A 21,234-nucleotide genomic window follows, 5' to 3' on the forward strand; every position below is an offset into this window, starting at 1 on the left:
CTCTTCACCCTCTTTCCTCCCTCCTTCCCTTCCTCCTCCCCTCCCTCCCTTTCTTCTAGAACAGTCTCATTATAAAGCTTTAAATAAGTAAAGCAATAAAACTTGGAGGAGTCTGTAGTCCTTCACATAAAATGAACCTCAAGAATCATGTGGGAAAGTAAATGACAACTTTCCTTTTAAAAAGTACTCTTAGTTGTCTGGCAAAAGGAAAAGGCTAAGAACACTCAATATATTGCTAAAGTGGAAGAACAGTTAAAGGGCTATGATTACATTTCTTCCCAAATGCAAGAATGACCTGTGTAATGGGGGGGAGGGGGCGTGGGGGAAGGGGCTGGTGCAGGTCCCATCAAGATGAGCTTCCGTATTGGACTTATCTGGCTGGAGTGTTCAACAGCCTAACAGACTTCCAGCTCCAGGTTCACTCTACAGTCACTAATTATCACCCACTTTATTGATCACTATTTTATATCTACTTTCCACATTCAAAAAGTGTTCTTACAATGAAGTTTTAATAAGAAAGATGAAAGAAATATCTGTTATTAAAACTCTGTCATTATACTTCTTAGCTGTTGAGCCCTAGGGGGCTACAAAATATATATAAACACTCTTTAAAAAAGGTGGATTTTGAAGCCATGAAATTTAGCATTTGCATCATTGAAGGGCCTGTCTCTATAAAGGTTCAAGTTGATGAACATAAACCTTTACTAAGGTTATACACTGTATTTAGAGATGAAGAGTCCTCCTTAATGGAAAGTATGGAAAACCTCATGGTCATGCCTCTGATTCTTTCACTCATTCAACAAATATTTATTGATTACCTACTATGAGCCAAGCTCTTATAGACCATTGCGATAGATCAGTGAAGTAAGTGTATCAATACTGGGGGTGGGAAGAGAGACATAGATAAGCAGTACACTGACAATAAAATTCTGGTATATTTTCTCACTTTCTACAGATGTGAATAATTTCATATAACTATTAAAATACATTGTTAAGAAGGCAAAGTTGTCTTTTATCAGGCTAAATCTCTTAAAAGGACTGATAATAAATAATATTTTCCCAAATGTAAATTTTTATGCATAGTATATTGGTTAGGAGGTCTGAAACTACTCTATAGAGACTATTCACCAGATATCTAAAACCAGAAGTATACATTGGCTAATATATCTTCTGAAAAGTACCAAATAGAAAAAGCAAGATAAAACAAAAAAATCCCCACTTTTTATTTTAAAACTGTACTTTTACACTTTCTATGCAGTGTTACTTTTGATCTCATCTTTCATAGGGCTAATATAGGAAATATTGTAAATGGAAAATAAAATGTCAACATTTTTTCTTAAAATTCTTTGATTAATGTCTTAGTAAAAAGTAAGACTAGAAGCTACCACTTCTTTTTTTTTTTTTTTTTTTTTTTTTGCCGGAGATTTGGTATGGGTTCTTTGAATTTAGCTAGTGATACCTTCAGAACTGTCTTCTAAGACTAGTTTCATATGTCCTCAAATTATCAAAAAAGTGAGGCCCCCTCCTCGTATCCTGAGCATTAGATTCCCCATAATGGATTTATGGGCATATTCACTGGAGAAAACAAGAATACAAAACACTATAGAACACTTTTTGGTTTATAAAGAACACATTGTCCCTTTTTATCTTCACAACACACATGCAAGGCAACAATCACTATGATCCCTCTTTGACTCAGACCCAAGACCACAGAGCCTGTAATTAGAATGTATCAAATACTTCTATAAACCGGCTTCCTCGGCTTTGAAGAGTCTTCTCTTTGTTACACACTCTTCCTCTAATTTTTTTTTTCAAAAATTAGAATGATAGGAGTGATTTATTTTCAACTTTATTTACTAATGTACAGTTTAAATTAAGAATGCTCAAGCCCCACTCTGACATGAAAAGTGGAATCTGATACATTGAGAAATAAAAAAGTAAAATGTGTTATTTCTGGTGCAAGCCCAACTTTAGAAAGAGTTGGGAAGGAAGGTGGGTGGAGAAACAAAGGGAGTTAGCAGCTCAGGAAATGGGTTGATAAAAGTAAGATAGTTGACACATTCCGCTAAAAATGAAACACTGTAAAAATGTTTCCCACACACTTAATCTGGTTTCACCTGTTATGCTGTCAGTGAAACAGAAGTCATGAAGTCAAAATCTCAGTACCATATTATTCATAGGGAGAAAGGCAAGTCATGCTGATTTGGAAGTTAGTGCTAGGCATGTAGTCATTAGTACTTCTTGGCTTAAACTAACTGAAACAATCAGATTTAAGACTCCTTTGGGGGAGTCCTCATGAGCCTACCCAGAACAATGGCTGAACTACTTAAGATAATATATATTTTATTCTGCTCTACAACTTGTCTTTCTCCTTAGCTTCTACATTTTTCCACTAAAATATCCATAAATAACCTAAATTGTTTTGGTCAGATTGTCACCAAAGAGGAAGCGGAATAGTTCTCCCTTCAGTCACGTGTGTGAATCTCTCAGAACAACCCACAAAAGTAATGATTTTTCAGTCAGTAACTGAAATTCTTTCCATTTTATTGTTTTCATTAATGCTTTAAGCAAAACATCGGTCAAAAGTCTAATTTTTTAAAGATTTTATTTATTTATTTTAGAGAAAGAGAGAACGGGTGGGGAGGGGCAGAAGGAGACGGAAAGAGGGTCTCAAGCAGACTCCATGCTGAGTGAGGAGCCTGACAGGGGGCTCGATCCCAAGACCCTGAGATCACGACCTGAGCCAAAAACAAGAGTCAGACGCTTAACTGACTCTGCCACTCAGGTGCCCCAAAAGTCTAATTTTTAATAAAATTCTCATTGGTGTGGCAGGGAGCCATCAAAATGTTTTCCAACTTATTCATTAACCAAAGTACGCGATACCTTTGTCTTCTAAATAACTGCTATAAAATATTTTAATACATTCTTTAAAAAATATGTAAAGATTTTACTGGCTATTAAAACCATGAAAGATTACTCTTTTCATATGAATTAATCTTCAAGTCATTGATTATCCATGCCACCTTCTCACAAACCCTACTTTCAGTGTTCTTTAAGAATGAAGTTCATGCTGTCTTACAGACATCAAGAGTTGCATTTTGGAACCTCAGTTTGTTAAGCCACAGTGAGACTTCCTGTAAGAAACCAAGTGATGGCATGTTTGGCTAGTCCCCCTGTCATTTTCAGATAAATTGAATGTTAAGCAAAACACCCAGTGCAAGCCCAATGAAAGGTGAAATAACTTCAAGTGAAAAAAAAAAAATCTTAGCATATTCTGCTTGAAAAACAAGTTTTCCAAAGCATTTGGGATTTGAGGCTTAGTTTTATCACTCGATTTTCTGATATTAAATCCCTTATAAATTATCTGGAAAATACTTATATGCCTATTTATATGTTTTCAGAGAAGTCCATGTTTTAAACAAACCTTTGTTTTTCTTTAAGATTATATTTTTAAGTAAACTCTACCCCAAAGTGGGGCTCAAATTTACAGCCCTGAGATGAAGAGTTGCATGCTCTACTGGCTAAGTCAGCCAGGAGCCCAAACAAACCGTTATTGGTTTTTTTCAAGATTTTTTATTTTTTATTTGACAGAGAGAGAGTACAAGCAGGGGGAGCGACAGGCAGAGGGAGAGGGAGAAGCAGGCTCCCCGCTCAGCAGGGAGCCCGATGTGGGGCTCGATCCCAGGACCCCGGGACCATGACCGGAACCGAAGGCAGACGCTTAGCCATCTGAGCCACCCAGATGCCCCCAAACTTTTTCTTTAAACAAAGTTAACAATTACAAACTGCAGGAGAATATGTTAGCAAATTATATAGTGTACTTTCCTTTTTGAAATTTATGAGAGTATATATAAATTATTTGGGGAGAGTTTCAAGGAAGTGACAGATGGACATCAACAATATTGCATAAAATAGAAGAGTAACCACCATCTAAATATTTCATAAGCAGGGAAAATGGTGGAAGGCCAGACGGAAAGAAGTCAAAATTGGTGTGATCTCGGAGCAAGACAAGAAACAGGAGGTGAACCCAAAGAAGAAGAAAAGAAAGAAGATGAAAAGGAGCAGGAGAAGGAGGAAGACCCGTACACGTTTGTTGAGACTGAAGACAGTGACTATGACGTGATACTGGCCAATATGAGTACAAAGAAAAAATTGGGGAGTCGCTCTTTTATTATAAACAGACCTCCTGCCCCTACACCTCGACCCACAAATATCCCTCCAAAAGAGGAAACCACACCTTACATAGCTCAAGGTAATGCTTTTTGGTGTGTGTGTGTGTGTGTGTGCGAGTGTTTTGGGGGTGGGAGGAATTGTCCTCTTTTTAGTGGGGTCAAAAACCCCAAAGATGAAAAATCCAAGTCATAGGTGAGTTCTATTGGCCCATTTTTAAATTTAGAAACATAATGAATAAAGAAAACAAGAACAATGGGTAGGGTTCTTGTTTCTAATTCTTCATTAAAGAAGGATAATTTTGACAAATTATCCAAGAACATGAAACCACAGCTTGTGTGGAGAAATTCTATTTGAAACTTTTTCTATAATTCTCTAAGAGGGAAGCTCAACTCCTATGAATAATTTGCAACACAAGATAAGAGGTAAATACTTTACTTTTGCTCCAACTTTACTTTTTGCTCCTAATTCCATGTAAAATAACTTTAAAAACCTAAAAAGTTGTGAAAACTAGAATCTCAGATATACAACCACAATTACTCTGATAATTGTACTTCACCCCACCAATTAAGATTCACTTCATCTGTCATAGAATTTCTACTTCATTTTACACTTCAATTCTTCTTTCTCATTTTCTACTCAGTTGAATCTGAATAAAAAAACTAACAGATCCCGGAGCTTTTTTTATATCTATAGCCCCAGCAGAGTACATTTACACTACTATTATTTCCTGGCATTCTTGTATACTCTGTTTGGTTTGATGTAGTCCACAAGTCCATTGTGTCTGAGAGATGGACTTTTATTTATCAGTGCATTGCATGCATTTTGGGGCTAAAATACCATCCTAGGTACTGAGAAAATGGGCTAAAACAATTTCTTCATCCTTGAGGAATTCCTAGGTGATAGATATGCAAATAAATATCCAGAGTACAATGTGACACTTTTTTAGAGATTTTTTGAGCAAAATGTTTGGGGGATAACTAAACTGAGAAGCAATCAGTTATACATTCAAACAATTTAAACCAAGTACTCAAACAGAACATTTAAATGTATACCACGAACCTGCCCAAAAGAAGCACATTTACTCATCTGTGCTTAATATGTTCAAAAGAAACCATTCTATTGCTTAAGCATTATGTTTTGAGAAATTTGTATAAGAAAATTTAGCGAGTATATATAATTTCCAGTGTACAATATATTTACTCAACAGTGTTCTGCTGATAATGTTCAAGGAACTATTAAAAATTAGAAAATAATAACAAATTAATAAATGTGTCAGCTAAAATAAAATGTCAACTGGAACAATTATCTAGATTATTAAGGCAGGGATTAGCTGTAATTAGAAATTCTTAGATTGTCTAGCATAGTGACATCTAGGATGTTACTAGCTCTTAGACAAGGATACTGCCTCCCAATAAGTATTTTTTAAAGAGAGAAGAGAGAAACAGCTCAACACAAGAATTTAGTTGTATTCGAGAAATTTCTGAAGTGGTACTTCGTCCTCTGTATCCCAGTCCTTGGGGAGTTCTCAGGACCACAAATAGAGACTCCTATGTTGCGGTGTTCTATTTTTTGCATTTTATCTTCTCATCCTTTTATGGGCTGTCATATTCTTATTTTCCATGAGCTCTTTCTTGTTCTCTATTTGGTTTTTTTTTTGGATTTTATTTATTTATTTATTTGACAGAGAGAGAGAGCACAAGCAGGGGGAGTGGCAGGCAGAGGGAGAGGGAGAAGCAGACTCCCCACTGAGCCGGGAGTCTGATGCAGGGCTGGATCCCAGGACTCTGGGATCATGACCTGAGCAGAAGGCAGACGCTTAACCATCTGAGCCACCCAGGCGCCCTTTAAGAAATTTTAAAAGCTATTTATCTCCCCTACTTATCACAAGTTTGACACCCTTCAGCATTTATAAGAAATCTTTCTAATTCAATTACACAATGTGATTTATTCTCCTTTCCATTATTTATTCCTTTCCTCTTTCACTGGAATTTACTTGCTTTCCTCTCCCTTTTGTGCTATTGATTGTTGATCATTCTCTTCCCACATTAAGAAAACATTGCCTCATCAGCTAATTCTTTCTTGATGTTCTTTGCACTTCACAGGATAAAAGTCTTTCATCACATCTTTCCTCTTTTTTTTTTTTCTCTTTTTCATAGCTCAGGCAGCTCTATTAAATAAAATTGCCATCATTTCCCAGAAAGCCATCCATTCAATTAAAAGAACATTAATTTGCCCCGGTTCTTGCCAGAGCACAGAGGTAGTAGCGGAATTTTGGCACATCCAGAGTATGTTAATGTAGCCCAAAGAGAAGGATGTAGAATAGGAGACGGAAGAAGAAAGCAAGATGCAGAATCCCAACTTACTATTTCAGAAATTCAAGAAAGTACTGGCAAGGAAACTAGGCAAATAAACCAGAGAGATATAGGAAAATCATGTTGGCTTTTGCGAGATCATAGAAAACATGTCTGTTGGTGTCCACCTCTAGTTCCTGGCACAGAGCTCCTGAAACCTTTGTGATTTCCTGGATGACAGGAGGGTTTTTTGCTCTAATGAGGCAACTCTGAATGGGCTCCTGAATGGCTGGATGATGGCTGGTCATGAAATACACCAAGCCATGATTAAAAGCTTAGAATCTTCAGCCCTAGTCCCCCATTTTCTTGAGAAGGGAGAAGGGCTGAACATGTACTTACTGATCAATAGTGCCTATGTGAGGAAGATTCCATAAATCCTAATAGTAGGGGATTCCCAGAGATACCATGTTGGCAAACAAATCCACACAGGAAGGCTGACACACCCCAACTCAGTGGGGATAGAAGCTCCTGCACTCAGGACCCTGAGTAATTGTACTCTGGATATTTATTTGCATATCTATCACCTAGGAACTCCCAGACCTTGTGCTATGTATCTTTTCATCTAGCTGTTCATCGGTATCCTTTATCATATCATTTAATACACTGGCAATTGTGTTTTCCTGAGTTTTGTGAGCCACTCTAGCAAATTAATTAAACCTGAAGAGGGAGTCATGGGAATCTCCAATTTGTAGCCAAATTAGACGGAAGCTGTGGATAAGCTAGGAATCTACTACTTGTGATTGGCATCTGACGTAGAGTGGAAGCAACGCTGTAGGACTAAGCCCTAAGCCCTGACTAAGTGTCAGAATTGAGTTAAACGGTGAGACACTCAACTGGTGTCATAGAATTTCCTGATGGGGAGAAAACTCCGCACATTTGGTGACCATAAGTGACTGAAGTGAAGTGTCGTGAGTGCTGTAGAGGTGTGAAAGTGAAAGAGACACACATAAAAGAAGACAGGAGGAAAACTGGGTTTCCCCGTTACAGCTTTGCAGAAAGTATTCAGATTCAGCTGCTATTACTTAAGCAAATAACTTCATATATCTGAGATTCCATTTCCTCCTTGTAAGTTTGGGATAAAAATAATATCTACTTTAAGGATTGCTGTAATCTTTAAGTGAGATAAAATTAGCCATTACCCAGCACAATATTTGGTATGTGGTATACACTCAATAGATTATAATTAATAGCAATTCTACTTTGTCTTTGCTCAGTTTCTGGGCAGACAATGACTTTGAGAAACTAACTTTACAGGAAAAATGTGTGCTTCCTGGATTCTGGTGGTGTCAGAGGCTAAGGAAGCTATTAGAGATGGAGAAGGAGGAGGGGGATATCCTGTCCTCTAAAGGGGCAAGTCTACTTTGTCTACTCTTTATAGTCTTAGTCTACTCCTTATAACAATTATTGTGAGACAACTTTTATGCTTATTTCTAATTCATGCAACAATCTTACATGGTTGGCATTAATAGCCTCATTTTGCAGATGACAAAACTGATGTTCAGTGAGTTTCAGTGTCTTGCCCATGGTGATAAAATTAGGAACAGGAAGATGTAGGATTTGGACCTACCTCAGTCTGGTTCTCTCCACAAATTTCCTTTACTGATATATTTATTTCTGGATTATTTGTTAATATTTATTTCCTCCTCAGACCCATAAGATCGGTGGAGGGAGAGACCAACCTTTTCTGGTTTTGCCCGTCATTGTATCTTTTGGTACCAAGCTTGGTGCTGAATTTATAGTGGAAACTATGAATATTTGAGGAATATTAATTGAATGAATATGAAGATGAAAAGATGATAAAAGTGACAAAAACCACATTGATGTGGTTCATTAGGATACCTTATTAACACTCTGGAGGATGGTCAGAATAATATATCAATCTACTAGTTCCTAAATTTCTCTTGTTTTAAACCATCTTATGTTTTTTTTTAATTTTTTTATTTGAGTATAGTTGACACACAATGTCACATTAGTTTCAGGTGTACAACACAGTGATTCAGCTTCTTTATACAATATGCTGTGCTCACAAGTGTAGCTACCATCTGTCACCACCACACAGCGCTATTACAGTACCATTGACCATATTCCCTATGCTGTACCTTTTCTCTCCATGACTTATTCATTCCATAAATGGAAGCCTGTACCTCCCACTCCCCTTCACCCATTTTACACCCCTACCCCCCAAAACACACACCCTCCCCTCTGGCAACCATCAGTTTGTTCTCTGTATTTACAGGTCTGATTCTTTTTGTTTATTCATTTATTTTATTTTTTAGATTCCACATATGAGTGAAATCATACAGTATTTGTCTTGACAGTTAAACCATCCTATGTTTGAAGTACAACTAATGTGAAAAGGAGAGGTCATACAAAATGGGACAAAGTTCCAGGATACTGACATACAGCTAAGCATTCTAATCCCTTTCACACAGCATAACATAATAGAGGCTCTATTTCGACTATTACCCCTAGAAATGTAACTTATTAATGCAAAACTAAACCCATAGTTTTTTATTAAGAGATATGTTTCTGATTTTTTATTCCACTCCTGTCATACTAAACCTAATTTTGGTGAACAACAACAAAAGAATAATTTATTTTTCTTTCTTTTTTTTTTTTTAAGATTTTATTTATTTATTTGAGAGAGAGACTGAGATAGAGAGAGCATGAGAGGGGGGAGGATCAGAGGGAGAAGCAGACTCCCTGCTGAGCAGGGAGCCCAATGCGGGACTCGATCCCGGGACTCCAGATTAAGACCTGAGCCGAAGGCAGTCGCTTAACCAACTGAGCCACCCAGGCGCCCAATAATTTATTTTTCTTAAATGAAAAGTTTTTGAAGTCTGTGTGCTTTCAGATGTTGCGTTCTCTCCACCTTTTTTTCCCTATAATATGGCAGAAGATCAGGTTCATTAAGTTTCAAGAGTATGGAGGAATTAATATGGATTTATAGTCCTCCTTAATGACAGAATTCTTGATTTAAGACTAATCAAGGAAAGAAAATGAACACTTCGCATAGTGTACATAGATTGGTAGTAAAACTATATGCATAAATCATGACAAGAGATGACTGCCTGTTGGGGAAAATTCTTCAGCATCAATGGGCAATTTCCCATTTTCCCCTCACATAATTAATAGAACCAAGAGCCTTCTTCAGAGTCTATATTACTGGTTTGGGGTAGAATGTAATTTCCCTTTCAATTTTCAATTGCTGCTGAGTTGCCCTTGGCATTTTGCAGAGCAACAAAGTTGTGTATGACCTTTTTGAGAGCTACTCTGCTACTGGGACCCCAAAATGTCAAGTACAACTCAGTTGCTCTCAGAACTTTTCCACTTGCAATTCATTTGTACTTGAAATTGATCACATACAATGTAATTGAAATGCAAACAGAAAAAAAAAAAAGACCTTATAGAATCTCTTAGGAAAATTAATCCGTATCATTGTATATGTGAGAGAACGGAATGGTCTCTGTCCTCGTTAGTGAAAAAATGTGGTCAAGTGGATTAGAGTAGGCCTTAGGTCAAGTGCCTTGGATCCTACTCTCTGGCTGGATGACCTTGTCCAAGCCATTTAGCTTCCGGACTTAGTATGTATATCCTAGATGCTCTCAGGACAGAGGGACATATTTATCATTCTATTTGTAAGCCCAATGTCCCTGTATCCCCCCTGTGATTCTCCACCTCTCCCCTTTCTTTGATAGGGCGCTGGTATAGCTCGGCAAAGGAACAGTTGTTTAGACCTGTGCTCGAAGCGTCCTTCAGAGGGAATCCAGCCTGCCTGTGTGACCCAGGGGTTTTGATTGGTTTTCTGTCCTCACAGCAACACATCACAGCAACATTGAATGACACCTACGAAGGGCTTTGCTGACCATCTGTTAGAGTGCTGGCATAATAATGAAGAACTTTTCCAGTCTCATCTTCCAGAAATTCAATTCCTTCATGTTAGTGAGGGGAGAAAGAGTAATCAACTGTGGTTCAGATTGACATTTATATTACATGTGACAATAAATGCAAATATCATCAAGCACTTAAATTTTCATTCAGCAGCAGAGTAAATTTCTGGTCTTTTTCCCCTTAACTTTTGATGCTTATAGAGTCTGTTAAATATCTCTTTTGTAAGAAGTTTAATTGGCCTAGAATAGTAGTTCTTAACTGGTGGCGATTTGCCTCCCTGGCAACATTTGGCGACGTTTAGGGACATTTTCAGTTATCACCACTAGGACAGTACCAATGGCATCTAGTTCGTAGAGGCCAGGCATGCCACTAATCCTTCCTACAAGGCACAGGAAAGGCCCCATCGCAAAGAATTACCCCCTTCAAATTGTCAACAGTGCCAAGGTTGAGAACCCATGACATGGATTGTTTCCATTGTTAAGACAAAGTAAACATCTGAACAGAGTACTTCAGAGAATGGTCACTTGAACATGAAATCATAGATGGATCAAATAGCTATCCACATGAGTTGTCTTTTTTCTCACATTAGATTTCCTAAATTCACATTATCTTTCAGCAGTACTCTTAGTGTGTACCTCTTTTTTCCTCTAAATATGTAGCAGTTGGAGAAAAACAAGATGTTCTGCGGGCTTGGCACACTGAGAGGACCCTCCTCAGAGGGACCAGCACGAAATTCATGAAGATTGTAAAGCTGGATAAAACTGAATTTGAATCATGACTCAGCCACTTAAAAGTTGTGTGGCTTTGTGCAAGTGATATAACCTTGCTTCATTTGTTTAAAAAAAAAAAAAAGGATAAAACCTCCTGCGTAGAGTTTTTATGGGAATTAAAATGACCTAGGTACCGTAGCTGGCACAACAGAGTAGGATGCAAAAATGGTAATCACCATGATGGAGGGTATTCTGTAGACCCAGAAGTGAGACAGGACGTGCTAGATCTTTTCAGTTGGTGTGCCTTTGGCTTCTTACTTGGGTTTCAAATGCCAGTATCTCATCTTGCATGACTTTTCCAAGTTATTTATGAACTATCAATAATGAACCCTACACAGAACAAGTGGGACAGCCCTGTCCTTTTTGAGTCTTCACTCTGCATTTCTGTAGTTGGAGTCTTAATAGCAGAATTAGTATTTAATGCCTGTTCAAAGTCAGCGTGACCAGGTCCTATTGGTTACCTCTTAAGATAGCAATATTTCCTGATAGAGGGATAAAAAGAGAGGCCAGAGAGGTTGTTTTTGGTAATCACCAAGCATGAACCAAAAGATGAACTCATCATACTTTCCAGAGTATTATAGTGGCTTCTCAACAACCCAAACCACTTCTCTTTCAAACAGAAGGAAAATTACTAGGGATGTTACTAGAGTAATGTCTTCACTTATATCATTATTGAATACAAATGGTCAAAAAGAAAAATCAGGCAATGAACCTGAATGAAATCATATGGAAGGAGACGAACCCCTAGTCCAGTGCTATGCAAGCCATAGGTGTTCAATACACGTTACCTGCCTGGTAACAAGAGGAAGGAGGACCTGCCTGCCCAGTGGTGGATTGGAGATTTTGCTAATAAACTCGTTGCAGTGGCCTCAGGCTCTAATTACACAGAATTCCACAAACCAACTGCTCTCTGTCTTTTGGAAGGTCTCAACTTCCTGGATAAGAAATATTTCTAGAATAGAAATATTCTTATTTGCATCAAAGGAGAAAATATGCAAATAAAAACAGTTTGTATTCTACTCTAGTAAAAATTAAGTTCCTTAGAAAGAGAAAAAAAAATTATAATAAGATTTCCTGTTTGGGGAGAAGATTTTTATGTCTATTAGACTTAAAGTTTCCATTACAAACTGGAAAGAAAATTCATGCTTTCTCCTTAGGGGAAAATTGATATGGCCGTTGAATTAGAATGTTTATGCCATTTTCCTTCCGGTAGTTATGTGATTTCCAACTTTCCTTCCCTACCAATCTCAGAAGTATTCTCCTTTAAGAAGAGAATATCGTAACTCCTGATTCCATATATCTCCCAGGCAGTAAACTACCTTCAGTTGGACAGCCTTCACAGGATGTAGCTGATGTCACTGTCTATGGCCATGCCAACCCTAATGTGCCTATTCAAATGTGGTGACCTATGTTTGATAAATTGGTTCAAATTAATAACCTGTAACTATCGCTAACAGAATGCAATGGTGGTTTTAAGCCAGTAGGAGTGCTTAATCTGTCTTGGTCAATTTGCAAAGAAGCTACCTCTCTCCTCTGAGCTTCGGTTTGTTTAGACAGTGTGACTACTTACAGGATTAGAATATTCTCTTAACCTGTTTTTGCTGCTTAGACAAAGGGGTTGTTTACAGTGTTTTGGGTTTTGTGGGGTTTTTTGTTGTTTGTTTGCCTTTGCCTCATTCCACCTTTTGGTGATTACCTTTCACAGGGTGCAAATTGGGGTGAACAAGGTAGGAAGAGTAAGGCCTCAGGGGTCAAATTACTACCTTTGCCTTCCCTGATTGTTTCTCATCTCTATCCTCTCTCATCAGTAGGCGCTAAGGACACATTTGACCTTTGCTTAAATGAATACATGAAAATGGAGGACATTGTGGAAACTATGACTGGGTTTTATTTACCTTTGCCTAACACTGCAGTTGGTTACACAGTTAGCAACGTAATGAAAGCTTATTGAGTAAATAATAAACACACTGCTGCTACGTGTACAATATCATTCTGAGAACCCAGAGCATAATACAAATCCGTCACTTTTTTATATCAAATCTCTAGTTTCGAGAATAATCTTCAGTGATAGCTCTAAACATTTTATGTTGCACTTCTAATGGGCATGGACCATCAAGGGGTTTGTTGTTTATAAGCCACATCTTTATGAATGCATTTGGCTATTGCACAGACTTTCCATTACCTTAGCCACTTACAAAGAAATTCCAAATAACTTTTGTCAGATGTTTTAAGGAGGGTGGCTTCGGTAGGGTCCCTTTGCTTGAAATAGGCCATAAATGAAGTTGACATGAAGAATGTTCTTGCAAAAGCAACCTGGAAAGACAAATAGTACCAGTGAATTCATTATATTTCACCTTCTCCTCCTCCTCTGTTCTTCTGATAGTTCTGCTTTGCTTAATGTTTTGAATATTTAATACTATGCTAATTTTTTTCCATTTAGTGTCATTTCTATTCTAGAGAAAATTTTATAGAAGTTGTTCCGCCAATATTTAAGATAAATGGGGATGGTATTTGGGACATTTGCATTGTTTGAGATTATTTTGAACTTCAAAAATTGTTTTTCTTTCTCTATGGGCTTTTTTTAATGTTTAAAGGTGGTGACAACTACTAATAATGTATTCATTTTCCTTTCTTCTCAAATTCCAATTTTAGGTAGGAAGAGAAAAATAAGATTTCACTGAGGCAGAGTCATCAATGTTGATGCATGTCATAATTGCCTTAATGACATTTTTTGAACACTGATGCAGTAAAATGTGATTTAAAAAAAAATAGTATCCTGCAAGAATTCAAGCACATAGGGACAGGATCACCTCCATATTTTCTAAAAAATTAACCTTGGTCTGTGGTTCAACTTTCTAGTTTTTCTATTAGTCTAGGCCCTCAGTACAAATAATCTCTTCCTCAAAACAGAGCCCCCTATTTAAATTCGTACTTAAGAATTTATCCAGACACTATTGGGCCTGGAGTGACTTGGGAAATAAGAATTGGTAGCATCTTAGAATGTCAGAGTTGAGTGAGACATCGGAGATCATCTCATCTGAGCTCCACCTTTATCAGCAAGAAAATAAAGTGCCAGGAGGGGAAAGCCATTTTCCCATGTCACATATGTTGTTAACATTAAGATAAAACTATACCCCTTCCCCGGTGCCAAGTTAGTTAGCATTCTGGCATATAGGTAGGTTGTTATTTTTCCGATTTCTGTATGTTTAAAACAGACTCTCTTTTTATTCGCCACAAATCTTGTACAGAAGTATGTAGTTTCATATATAAAGCTGAGTGACCCATAACCCAATGTTCAATTCTCAGGATATCATGGATTTTACATTTACCTCTTATAAAGGTTTGTGTCAGTGAGCATGGTAACTAGAAAGCGTATAAAGCTTTTTATAACAAAGGTTTTACTGGTAAATTTAAAATGTTTCGGCTAATATTAACCGTAAAAAAGAAAGATTAACGAATTCTGGAATTTTATATCTACCTATCCTTTTCCTAAGGCTAACAGAGTTAGCTTGTTATGCATGTTTGAGTCAGTGATCATTTTGATGGACTAGCACTTTCTTCAGGAGACAAGTTAATATAGGTCTTTTTCCAAGATTACCTCACATTCAAAAATACCTCCTAACTTCCATAGCATCAAGAAAACAGTGTGTTTGGTAATGTGCTAATTGCGTCTTTGTAAGGAAATGAGGCTTGTGTGTAGGTGGAAGGAGGGGACCAATTGAAATGGGTGCAGCTGGAGGTGAGTTAAGAGGGAATTTCAAGAGAGATTATCCAGGGAGAAAGGGCCTTTGTACTGTGGGGTGTGACAGGATGCACACCCTGCTTTTAAAAAGTTCTCTTATCAGCACTTTGATAACCATCCTTCTCAGACATCCAACTTCCCTCCCAATCTTCCTTCAGATCCCAGGCTCTTCCAGCTGAAAACCCTGGTGAAATCTCAACAAGAAATAAATAACACTCTTTATAATTCTAAGGCTAGAAACCGAAAGAGAGTGTTGACTTGTGTCGCATTTACTGCATTTCACGCACCCTGGGCATTTGTTGTCAGCAGAACCACATACAGGATGTGAAATGATTTTTAAAAAACTAATGCCAAAAATCTGGAAAAACTAATACCAAGTACTCTGTAGCTTCAAAATGCAGCAGAATTATTAAAACTGATCGATCAATGTACTCTTTATTTGGAGAATTTGTTGTCCAGATTTATCTTTGGATTCAGATTATTTTCCATATTAATGATGCCAGACTACAGCGTTTTTTGTCTTCGACATTTTCAGTTATCATCTTAACAATATTGGCAAAACAGAAAAAGCACGCAAAGACTCCCCCTGTTATTAAAATTTCAAGACTGTTTCATATTTTCAAGACTTTTTAGAACTGGCCAGTGAAAAAAAAATCAAGCACCACTTGTAAAAATTTTTCTAATATCCTAAAATATACTCACACACCATATATCCATCATTATATTTTATTTAAGGAAAAATACAAGCCACAAGCCCAGAACTTGCCATTAAGTTATATTTAGCATGTTTTCCAAATACTAACGTGAAGCAGAAAATTGATTTTCAACCAGAAATGATGTTATTTCATGAGTATAACTCTTCTTAAACACATCATACTTTGAAAATATATTTGCTTTTCCTGTTTGAAAGAAGACAGTAGGGCAGACTACTCTTTGTCTTGACAAACTAAATATGCTTAATAAATCATTTTTGATGTGATAGGATTTGGGGCAATTTTTATAAATTCAAAAAGATGTCATCCAGATTAAACACAGGTGTGACCTTGATAATAGATTGGTCTAAAGAATATTAAAACTAAAGACAGAGAATATAAGACAACTGCTGGGCTGCATCTTCCCATCAGAGTGGTCAAGCACCATCCAGCTGCGCTGCTCGCTCCCTCCCACATGCCTCAGCTCCATTGTCCCAGGAAAGTCTGGTGAGCTGCTAAGAGGATCAAGAGACCCAGGCATGCTGGCAGTGCTCAGGGGTTCTTGTGAATCCCCTCCCTCTATCTCCATCTTTATCTTTCAAAAGAAATAGTTATGGAAGAGAAGAGGTAGCAGTGCTGTGGAGAACCAAGCAATCGGTCGAAGTTAAAGGCTTGAGGCTCTAAATCACGTCTCTACTAACAACAGTGCTGGGATCATTGCGAAATTACTCAGCCCTTTTATAAGTTATTAAAACTTCCACCTCCCTCATCTTTACACATATGAGGTTGGACTCAATCTCCAAGGCCTCTAGCTGTTTCCAAACCCTGTGATGCAGACTACCCATAAAAAATAAATAGCATGAACTCTGGGATGTTCAATTTCTAAAGTCAAGTTGTAAAGGGTATAAGCTTTTTCATTAACAAATGCCAGAAGCTATACGGAACTTTGTGGGGTGCTCAATAAATATTAAACAATCAATTTTATCTTTCATCAGCAAAATGGGGTGAGTAATGCTGATTTGTCTCACAGAATTTCGTGCGAGAAATAATAAATGAGAACAAAGCACTTTTCAGATAATGAAGTAATTCGAATAAGCTGCTTTAATAGGTCTGAGGTCTAGCTAGATGATGCAAGAATAAAGTATCTTTTTTATTATTACATCTGTGAAATACAGCAGTCTTTTCATCTGTTTAAGAAGAAACCGTCATTACCCTTGCTTATCACCAGAAAGTCAGCATGAGTAATTTCTGTGCAAATGGAATTTTTCGTGTGATTTTAACATTTATCACTTTTAACAAAATGCGCCTTTTAGCTTTACCTGATATCAGAATGGAATCATATCTTGATTTAAATAGTTTAATGAGGTGTTCCATCAGCATTACACTCTTCTGCCTAAAGAAAATGCTTTTTGTAATGACTGATAAGCTGTGCAAATGAGAAAATTGTAAATTTAATAATCCTCCTACTCAAAAATAATACAATTCAAGAATTGCTACTAAGGAAAATGAGGTATCACATTCTAGTTTCCTGGAGACTTCCACAGTCTGTTCTTTTTCATGCTTGTGTTTAGTAAATATTATGTGCTTTTTTTTTTTTTTTACAGTGTTTCAACAAAAGACAGCTGGAAGACAATCTGATGGTGACAAGTTCCATGGTCTTAAGAGACAAGGTAGTAACATGAACTTCAGTTTATTCAATAATCTCTAAATAAGATTTAAAGAAGTCCTATGAATATTGGGTAAAGTCTCTGAGGATAGAAGTAAATAATTGTGTGCCTGATTAGTCTTACTCTTTAATTAGTGTCTTGCCCAAATATAATTTTGTCATTAGATTAATACAAGAAAATTATTTCAATTAATAAAGGCAAGAAACAACCTTGTGAGAATGTTTGTGGTGATGTTGATGATGTTGTTACCAGGGCTGTAGGAAGGTCAAGTGATACAACTTCTCTAACCTGTATGGAGACCATGCTTTCATAGACCATTAGAGAGAAGCCTCTGGAGTGTAAGTTGGGTGGGTTGGGGACGGGGGAACAGATGATTGATTTCTCAAAGAAGGGGACCAGCATGGGATTTCTGTACTCTGCATTGAACTCCAATCAAAGATTGGACCCTTGTCTCACTATTCTTTTGCTCTCCACCCTCAATCTAGCAGTTTTTGGAACACTTACTTGTCAGGCAGAAACAAGCTGAAAACTGTAGCTACAGAGACAGCACACACAGTAGCAAAATTGTCCTCTCTCTCTAAGATTTCCCTGACGTGCCTGGTTCCAGTGGGAAAGAGAAACTCTAGCAGGTTATTTACTACGATGTTCCCCCTGATAATAAGCGCTTGGTTAAAGTTCAAAAATGAAAAATGTAAAAGGTGACGGATGTAGGGGGCTGGCTCTGATAATCAATAATCTCAATGCACCTTGGAAATAACTTCAGTCCAAGATAGCATTGCCTTGAAATTGCTACCAGTAAATTATTGAAAGACACATTAAAATAAAACCAAGAGGTATCTCCCAGTAGCCACTGAACACCGCCCCCCGCCCCCACCAGTGTCCTTCGTGCCATCGTAGAGATGGCTGGGCACTGACTGCATCCACTTCTCACTCCACCTCAGTGGACCTGCTCGTAAGGCGTCATGGATTGTCCTCCAAGCAAAGGTATGTCCTTAACGAGTGATCTTCATCCATCCCTTCAAATGGTACTTAGATCATTCTTCCAATTAAGTACATGATGCTTGAATGCAGCACATGATGAAGCTGAATTTCTGGCCCTGAACACATAGATATACTGCTTACAAATTTACATGTAGAAAAAAAAAGAAAAGAAAAGAAACCTCTATTTGACAGCTTTCCATTTCTAGTGATTTCATAATTTGAAGGAAAAGATTTATCTTTTTAAGGTTATTATCCCTCCACTGTACCTTTACCTCTCTCAAGAAAGAAGTGCAGGCCTCCATATGAGATCATTCTACAATTAGAATCAAACAGTTCCTGAGGAATTAGCAAAGTAGAGATTATTCCTATCAGGACTCCCCCACATACCCCACAGAGTTTTGGAAAGAACAAAGAGAGAGGATGCTTTGAGATCTTTAGGAGAAAATTTCCCTGAAGCATTTTTAAATAAATTACTCAATTATCATGTTTTAATTAAATTCTGTTAAAATTGAGGAGGAAATGTGAAGAAACCCATCAGAGATGAAGGAAGGTGACAAATAGCAAGAGGAATGAAGAGGTCCTTGGAATTCTAGCTCTTACCAGTTGTCCTCTGGCTACCCCCAGAGAGCAACATAAGGAAAGGCTGCTAGTGTCTATTAGAGACAAATTATTCTTCACCTTATGTACAGAAAAATAGTCCCTTCTGTAACCAGAAAAAAAAAGGGAGGGGAGAATAGTGAAAGGAAATAAGAACCTAATTATAAAATATTTTATTGGATTAATATCTCTCCATACCTTGGTACCTAATTTGTTTAATTAAGATCAACAATCAGTATATTTTTAAAACTCTTTTAGGGCTAGGATATGAAAATTTTACTCAAATTTTGTATGAATTTTTTCTCTCTGTATATTTAAATCCAACTTATTGATGATGTTTTAGATTAGTCACCTTAGAGCAGTTTCCCTAGATTCTTTTAACCCTGGATATCAGTAATTCTGTAGAAAAGAAAAGAATATTGTTCTACTTGCTAGGAGAAGAGGAACATTAAACCTTGTGAAATGTTGGAAAACCTCCCTGATTACTGCAGTCTGCAGGGAAATCAGAATCTAATGTGAGAACAGAAGAGATAATTAAGAATAATTGGGAAGATTTTAAAATTATACAATTTTACTTTTTTCTTTATTCTCTCCAATCATTTTTCTCTAAACCTTTTCAGATATTTATGACTATTCAGCCCATGGGACATACTAGGCGATCAAAACTGCTTATTCCTGAATTAATGATTACTCTTTAACTATCCTGGGATTTCATGGTATAGTTGGAAAAACAGTACCTGCTTCACCAATGATAATCTCTTTATTTGAACAACAACAAAAAAGGCCCTTTTATGAAATTTTTGTCAGAATCAAGATTTCCTAAAGGGACTAGACAGGTTCTCTAAGGAAAGTTAAAGAAATTATTTAATTCTTTCACTCTATGCTGGACGGAAAAGGGATTACAAGAGCCAACTATTTTCCCACTGAAATTGTAAGTGTTTCGGATGCCCTACATTCAAGACTGCCAAGGGATTGCCAGGAAGTTACATTATTGCTAAGTCAAGGAATTTTCCTGAGGAACAGAAAAAATTAATCGGCACCATTTCCATGGAAACTTAACAGATTTCTTCAATTCAGTTTTCACATCCTGAAAAAATATAGGGAAAATGGTGAGGACTTTGGATCCTCCAGATAAAAATTTCCATCAAAATACAGTTTTAAAATCAGTTTTCCTGAGTTGGCTTTGAAATTAGAAAATGCCAGAGTGATATCTCAGAATATGCTGCTAGCACAGCTCTCCGACCTTCCCCAAACTTGAGCTTCCCAGGGTGCTCAAGGGTTTGTTCATCAACATTGCAAGCCAGAGAACTGAATTTTGTCAGTGGGCTTGGAGCCGATCAGAGTTTTGAAGTCTGAGTCACGTTAATGATGCTGGTAGAGGACTGATTTATAACCCCTAATTTTAATCTATTAAGTCTATACTAGAATGCTTGGATTCATTAGACCCCTGACAAATAATAAAATTTCTATGAAATATTATTAGTAATTAGAAGACTACTAGGTGAACATGATCAAGTCAAAGGGGGCTGGAAGAATGAAAGGGCTGCTTCTTCAAAGACATGGAAATATCTGGTTAATTTCCCCTGCCTTACAAGATCATGTAATAGTCTCAGGTCAAGATTTCTCACATTTCCCATACCTGTTACACCTTTTTTCCCCCTTTGTTGTATCTTTTTCTTGGACTATGCCAAGGAGCCTTTTCTATCCTCACTGGAATCATCCACATATTATTAACGTAGTCTTACCTCGAATATGGTACATGGCAACTGATGAGGTTTAGCGTTCCTAGCATTTGGAAATGCCTCCCTGTGATTATGGGCCACATCCACAAATCTCCTCAGTCACACAGTTAAATAATGAATCTCATCAGGGATGTGCTGTTGCTGTCACTCTTGGAAGGCAAACCATTTCTTTGGGGGATGGGGTTAGGTTGGAGGTAGGGGGAGCACATCCACGCTAGCCAGCTGCCTATATCCACGACTCCCAACCCTAGATGAGCATAAGAATTATTTGTGGCACTTCTAAAATTTGGTTGCCTAAATCTCACCTTAGACATGGCTAAAAATGGAACATGTGAGAATAGTAATGAGCAATAATCTCAAAACCACCATGCAAAAGACAAAATATAACCAAAAGAAACTTTTTTGAAGGCCATATTGTAGTCAAATTTGGCCACTAACTGTTATACTTCAAAAGTAGTCTGCACAATATAATTTTAATTTTTGCCATGTTTAAACCATGCTTAACTCCATGTTTCACATAAAAATTCAGATCTCCAACCACTCCCCATTGTATTATTATATCATTTGCTACAAATGACTTCTGCTGTTATCATTTGTTATCATGCTTTCCATGTTGTTTTCTTATATT

General features: G+C 37.2%; 1 protein-coding gene across 8 annotated transcripts in view; it reads left to right on the forward strand.

Moving 5' to 3' along the window:
* The window catches only part of BANK1 (B cell scaffold protein with ankyrin repeats 1), a 325,956-nt gene that overhangs the window by 274,758 nt on the left and 29,964 nt on the right, over positions 1–21,234 (forward strand). For 7 of the 8 annotated variants that reach the window (XM_064584865.1, XM_064584869.1, XM_045880678.3 and 4 more), the window contains 2 exons: positions 3,947–4,252; positions 17,224–17,289. In XM_064584865.1, coding sequence (XP_064440935.1) covers positions 3,947–4,252; positions 17,224–17,289 — 372 coding nt within the window. The remainder of the gene's footprint in view (positions 1–3,946; positions 4,253–17,223; positions 17,290–21,234) is intronic. The other variant, XM_064584864.1, reaches the window with a different exon arrangement.

The sequence above is a fragment of the Mirounga angustirostris genome, unplaced genomic scaffold (genome assembly GCF_029215605.1).
Source record: "Mirounga angustirostris isolate CCGP_5_RB_7025 unplaced genomic scaffold, mMirAng1.0.hap1 SCAF_2, whole genome shotgun sequence".
NCBI classification, from domain to species: domain Eukaryota; kingdom Metazoa; phylum Chordata; class Mammalia; order Carnivora; family Phocidae; genus Mirounga; species Mirounga angustirostris.